The sequence below is a fragment of the Geotrypetes seraphini genome, chromosome 15 (assembly GCF_902459505.1).
Source record: "Geotrypetes seraphini chromosome 15, aGeoSer1.1, whole genome shotgun sequence".
Classification (NCBI taxonomy): domain Eukaryota; kingdom Metazoa; phylum Chordata; class Amphibia; order Gymnophiona; family Dermophiidae; genus Geotrypetes; species Geotrypetes seraphini.
Window position 1 is genome coordinate 29,467,159 of NC_047098.1, and position 6,656 is coordinate 29,473,814.

At 42.1% G+C, this 6,656-nt stretch overlaps 1 protein-coding gene across 3 annotated transcripts in view; it reads left to right on the forward strand.

Moving 5' to 3' along the window:
- Positions 1–2,478, forward strand: part of SERPINF2 (serpin family F member 2) — a 44,505-nt gene extending 42,027 nt beyond the window's left edge. For 2 of the 3 annotated variants that reach the window (XM_033921279.1, XM_033921280.1), the window contains 2 exons: positions 539–743; positions 1,798–2,478. In XM_033921279.1, coding sequence (XP_033777170.1) covers positions 539–743; positions 1,798–2,123 — 531 coding nt within the window. In that variant the 3' untranslated portion in view covers positions 2,124–2,478. The remainder of the gene's footprint in view (positions 1–538; positions 744–1,797) is intronic. The other variant, XM_033921281.1, reaches the window with a different exon arrangement.
- The last annotated feature ends 4,178 nt before the right edge of the window (positions 2,479–6,656 follow it).

Here is a 6,656-nt window from a genome sequence, read left to right on the forward strand (position 1 = left end):
CAAACTCTTAACTCATCCCTGCCCCATAAAGTCTCTCTCAAACAGGCCTAGCTTGCGTAGCCACACTTTCTTTGCTAGTTTCCTATCTTGGGTTTTCCAAATACTCTTTTAAGGAGTTCCTTTTAGTTTGAGCAGTTTCTTGCTGTCGATTAGTAACTGCTGCCTTATTGAGTGTGACTCATGCAGTCACTTTCTATCCAGGACCAGGACAGTATCACACACAGGGTCTTTCTCCACGGGGTCAGTGATGCACACAGGCATCAAGTCTATGTGGACAATCACAGTGACACACACAGCAGACATCCATTTGGGATCAGTCACAGTGACACTGGATAGGCCTGAGTCCAAGTGGGTGGTCCTGTGCCCCAGGTTATGGATGTGCTCCTCATTGCATTAATCAAAAGAGACTTTCTTCAGTTCAGCTGAGTTAGCTTGCTCTTTGAGTGAGAGTTTGGAAAATTGTCTACTGATTTTGTCTGTCTCTTCTTTATTGTTCTGTGCTCAACGCCAGCCTTTCTCATTCTTGCTTTGTTTTCAGATTGCCAGGTTTCCCTTTAAAGGAAACATAAGTTTTGTCGTCATCATGCCAAACAGATATGAATGGGATGCCTTAAGTGTACTCAGCAGTCTCAACTACACAGAACTGTTCAGCCGCTTTCCTAAAGAGTCACCCACCCTGGTAAAAATGCCCAAATTGGTTCTGGAATACCAGTTGGAGCTTAACCATGCGCTCACCAGAATGGGTAACCATACTTCCATAAGTGTTATGTTTTATTTATTTGGATTTAGCTCACACCTTTTTCAATAGTAGCTCAAGGTGAGCTACATTCAGGCACACCAGGTATTTCAATGTCCCTGGAGCGCTCACAATTTAAGGTTAAGTGATTTATTTGAGGTCACAGGGAACAGTAGTGGGATTTGGACTGGGCTTGTCAGCCCAGCGCTCTAACCACTAGGCTATGCCTCCAATCCATATGTATGTGGGTATGTAATAGGGATGTACCAAATATTCAGATTTGATTCAAATAATCCCCAAATTCATTATTAGTATTAGGCTGAATAGTGATTTAAATTCAAATACAAATAATCCAGGGCTTTACTGTGCTAAATCTTACTGAAATAAACACTTTGAGCTCCGATTTCACATTGCTTTTTTTAATTATTTGTTATGTTAAAGATCAGTGCCCATTATTCATATTGGGTATTCGGCCCACTCATTTTTTTGGTATTTGTATTTGGCCGAATAATGAAATATGCTATTCAGTATAGCTCTAATATGTAATAATGATTTGTATGCATGCATCCTTGTACCAAAGGGCTTGTGCATTAATTGTGTGCTTTGGGCAGCAGAACACTTTGGGAGTGGGCAAAAAACCCAGCTTCAGTCCCTGCTCCTTAAGCACCTTAGCTGCTGAAGCTGTGTAGAAGAAAAAGTTGGCAGGCAATAGGGCCAGTGGTCCATCCCAGTTTATTACCCACGACAAGGGAGCAAATGAGACTAGGGGCTTTTGAAAGAGGTTTTTTTGTTTCTGTTGCATGCAGACACCTTTTCCTAAGCTTTCTGCTTTGCATGAAAATGATGGAGTCTACAATGGAAGTGTATCCATCTTTACTAAGGTATATACGAGTATGTAGCCACATTAGCATTACCCTGAGCATCTCCTCAAGTTGTCTCCACCTAAGAGAGAGGGGATGTGGCATAAGACATACCTGTGAGTTATCAGAATAGGTGTAAAGTACTTATAGCACAGTCATGCCTGCATTTGCACTCTCACTCATCCTGTGATCCTGTTTTAGGCCTTGGAGAGCTGTTTACCCAGCCAGATTTCCGCAAGATCTCCAACGAGACTTTGTTTGTGTCCAGCATCCAGCACCAGACCACACTAGAACTGAAGGAAGATGGCGTGGAGGCCTCTGCTGTCACTGGAGTGTTCATGTTTCGCTCACTTTCTACCTTCAGTATCAATCGGCCTTTCATCTTCATCATCTCCCATGATCCAACGGGTTTCATACTGTTTCTGGGGCTAGTCCGAAACCCAAACCCAAATTTATCTGTAAAAAGGACAGATCTGAAGGACTTTCTAGATCTCAAACACTTTTTGAAAACTATTGACCCTAAATAAACCAGAAATGTATGTCCCTAGTATTCCACTTGTCTGCAGAGATCACCTTAGTATCTCATCTTTCTCCAGAGAACATGTCTGTTCTGACCTCTCTCCTGAGACTACCCCAAGTCTTATCTCTCTAGAGACACCACAATATATTCTCTTCTTTTAGCAGAGCTCAACCTTCAAGATCGAAGCAGCTTTGGGTGCTGGTAATATTTATGTAGAGAAGCACCAAATGCACTTGAGGTTCCTCATTGTAAGCTGGCCATTGTTTGTCTCTGCTTTTTTGTTGTTTTGTTGTTGTTCTTCTCTGATTTTATTTTTTATTTTTTTAGTTTCAATCTTGTTTTATTGGAGTGCAAAGTTCAATAAACAATTCAAGTTATACACAAATCCAACAGTTTTTATGTGTCACTGTATTTGGACATCCAGAAATCCATTATAACTCAGACAACACCAAACTATGCCATTAACAGGAAACAGTAAAGCATTATCCATAACACAAGCAAGTATTAAGAACAGGCATAACCAAATCACCCCAAAATACCCCAGACTGAAAAACTAACTGGGGATTCTACAGTAAGCCCAAAAATGTAGAGAGTAAACTAACCCCAAGAAAGAAAAATCTACTCCAGTCAGTTAACGTTTCCTTCACAGGGATCAAGGAATAATATACCCTGTGCAGGGTGCTGAGCTCTTTGGCACCCCTGGTAAAAAACCTGAAGTAGATCCTTAAAGGCCCTAACAACCCTACTCCAGTCTTCCACCCCCCCCCCAGACTACAATGAAAAATATGAACTCTCTAACGACAGGGAATGATGGTACAAAAACAGAAATGGAGCCTTCCAGCCGATGGCGACCTATGGCAGCAGCTGCTTGGCTGAGAACGATGCGCCATCACCATGGCAACGAGAAGCCAAAAATGGAGCGGTGAGGTGGGCCCTAAAAGAAATTAGGCATTTTTGTACCACATCCATTTTTCACAGTTTTTCACAATTCGCGGTCACTCCTGGAACGTAACCCCTGCGAATTTCAGGGGAGTACTGTACTGCACTTTTGAATTATTCACCCAAGGTGGTGTGCAGAAAGAATAAGCTGAACATAGGCAGCATACAATTAGGAGGAAGGAGTGGCCTACTGGTTAGAGCTACAGTCTCAGCACCCTGAGGTTGTGGGTTAAAACCCAATGCTTAGGGTTACCATATGGCTCCAGAAAAAGAGTGCGGATTGAGACATCCGGGTTTTACTTCCATTGAAAGCAATGGAAGTAAACCCTGGATGTCTCAATCCGCACTCCTTTTTCTGGAGCCATATAGTAATCCTATTAGCGCTGCTCCTTGTGACCCCACCTGGGCAAGTAACTTATTCCTCCATTGCCCCAGGTACGCTAGGTAGATTGTGAGCCTGCTGGGACAGATGGAGAAAAATACTTGAATGTAAAGCCGCTTAGACAACCTCCATTGATAGACGGTGTATAAATAATAAACTTGGAATTAGAACAGTAAAAATATTTGAATAACAGTACTTCATGCTACTTACAATGTCAACGCAATACACATTAAAACATCTCAACAGACAGCTTAGGTTGTTAAGTGGAGGTGGACCATGTAGACAGATAAAAAGAATAAAAGAAGCTAGAGATGAGAGTATTTAATAATAAAATGCACATAAAGGCAGCAAAGGTATATAAAATGATCTCAGCCAAATTAGAGTGGAAGTAAGTCCTGTTTATGTAGAGCTGATATTAGTTGTGTGGTATTACTAGCTAGTTAGTTGCTTGTTTCATTAAAGACTTGGGAGACAAGCCAACCTCTCACCTGTTTCCTGAAGTAGACATGGGGATTCTTTTACTAAGACGCGTTAACCGTTTTAGCGAGCGCTAAGGTTCCCATAGAATATAATAGGCACCTTAAACTAAACTAAACCTTAAGTTGGTATACCGCATCATCTCCATAAAGATAGAGCTCGGCACGGTTTACAGGTAAATTCAATAAATGAGGGAAGGACATAATAAGAAATTAGAGGTTATGAAGAGGATAGCTAGCTTTACATTTTAAATAGATAGCTTTACATTTTGGAGAAAAGCTAGGTTTTCAGATGCTTTCTGAATAATTGGAATGAGCCTAGGTTCCGCAGCGGGGCAGGGAGGTTGTTCTAAAGCTCAGTGAATTTGAAGAAAAGGGATTTCCCTAATTTACCTGCATACATGACACCTTTTAACGAGGGGAAAGATAGTTTGAGTTTGTGGGCGGATCTGGTAGTGTCGGGTCTCAAAGAATTCCAGGATAGTGGAATTAGGGGAGGAAGGAGGCCATGTAGGATCTTGAATATTAGGCAGGTATATTTAAAGTGAATCCTAGAAATCACCGGAAGCTCCTAGAAATCACCGGAAGTCAGTGAAGTTTTGACAGAAGCGGGGAAACATGGTCGAATTTGCTTTTTGCGAAGATCAACCTAGCCGCAGTGTTCTGGATCCGCTGAAGTCTTTGAAGACTTTTCTTGGTTGACTTAGATAGATGGAATTACAATAGTCCAGTCTGGAAAGAATTAGTATTTAGCGCACACTCAATCAGTTAATGCGCCTTAGTAAAAGGACCCCTTGGTCTTGCATTAAGTGAAGCCTTTCTGGGGATGCATTCAGAGTGTGGAGGAGTTATGCAGGGCCTGGGGTACCTGCTTCTTTTGTCCATAGATAAAAGAGGTGCTGTCAAGATGGAAGGAGCAACCAAGGAACTAATGTTGCTTTCTTGTACTGGATAGTTCCTTTCCACTAAACATTTTTGCTGGTGTTGTCTTTTTTTTTTTTTTTTTTGACCCTAGTGATTTCAGTATCTTCTAACTTAATTCTCCAAATGTTATCTTTCTGTGCTTGCTCTATTTCTTGCTGTAGTGTGTAGTTAAACAGATGAAGCCTCCCAGGGTCTCTGGTTTCTTGCTGGGCATGGAATACATACTTCATGGGGGGGTTATCCTGGCTGCCCAAGGTACACAGACTTCTGGGAGGCCATTGATCTTGGTTCACTCTCTCTGCCACTTAAAGTACTTCCATTTCCCAAAACACAGTCTGGTCCGAGTTTTGTTCTGAACAAATAAAATTTGCTGAAAATCTTTAGTCAACATAGTAAAATTACAGTTCATCTCATTCTTTCCTGTCTACTCTTGAGTATAGAAAAGCTCTTCTTTTTTTTCTCATTGTATTCTCCTCCTAAGCTAAGGATGCCAACATTCCACACCTTTTTTTCTTCTTCCTGGCAGGCAGGTTCCAGATACAGGAAGGTGCTTCTTTCTTTGAACCCTGAATCCTCATGGATCTACCTCCTTGGCCATTTTTGAATACTGGATGCAGATATGACTGCAGGCAATTTATTCTGTTAGAACCCTGACCTCTTTGTCTCAGCTCTTCCCTATCCTCCTTTACACTTCCTGGATCAGTAGGAAATTCTTTCTTCCGAGTCCTCGTCTTACCCCTGGCTCAGTCTACTGCTGTTGGCTCACTTAGCCAACTTAGAAGTAGCTGCTGTGAAGTGCAAATCCTGTCACTGCAATTGCTGGCTAAGCCATTGCAACTGACCTATGCAGACTGCTGTGCTGCAGGAAACTGCCTTTGGCAGTGGTTTCCAAACCTGTCTTGGGGAAACCACAACCGGTGAATAATCATGAATTAGATTTGCATGCACTGCATCCCTCAGGAACCAGCTCTGTGGGTGCCTGAGCACCCCCAATATTGAGCAAACTCCTTGACTGTGTCAAGGGAGACATCACTTCCATTGGGTTTAGCACCCCCAATAATTTTGAAAAGTTGGCTCCTCTGCTGCCTCCATTGCATGCAAATCCAATTCATGAATGTTCATTGTGAGTATCCTGAAAATCTGAGTGGCTGGGGTTCCTCCAAGATAGGTATGGGAATGACTGGTCTTTCGACTTGGGATTTATACGATTCAGCCTTCTCACCAATATGAGGTTTCTCCCACTGTTACCTCCCAATTTCTAGAAAAACTGAGTGGCATAGAAAGGTCATACATATAATAATTAGTAGAACCACTAGAGGTCTTTGCCTTCCACCCATGAAGAACCTTAGGAGTCCCTACTCCCTATAGAAAGATTTAAGTTCATGTACCAGAGCAATTCACTTCCTAACTTTGAAAACAAATGAATATAACTGTACAGAGACTTTAGAGCTATATACAGTAGAACGCCGATTATCCGGACTAACCTTGGCAGAGGGTAGTCTGGATAATCAAAAATCTGGATGATTGGACAATAATATTTTTTATTTTGTTTTTAATAATTGTAAAAAAAAAAAAAATACAATCAGCGTGCCTCCCCCCCCCAACAAGAAAAGGCAGCATTCCCCCTCCCTCCCTGGACAGATACCATCAACCCCCACCCGGATCCAGAGGAAGGACCCCAGCCCTACCTTGTTTTCCTAGTGGTCTAGCGGCACGCTGGGGCAGGAGCAATCCTACTTGCTCCTGTCCATGCTCTTTGTGTGACAAAAATAGCTGTCAAGACTTCCAGAGGCATATGGATAATCGGCGTTCAGATAAT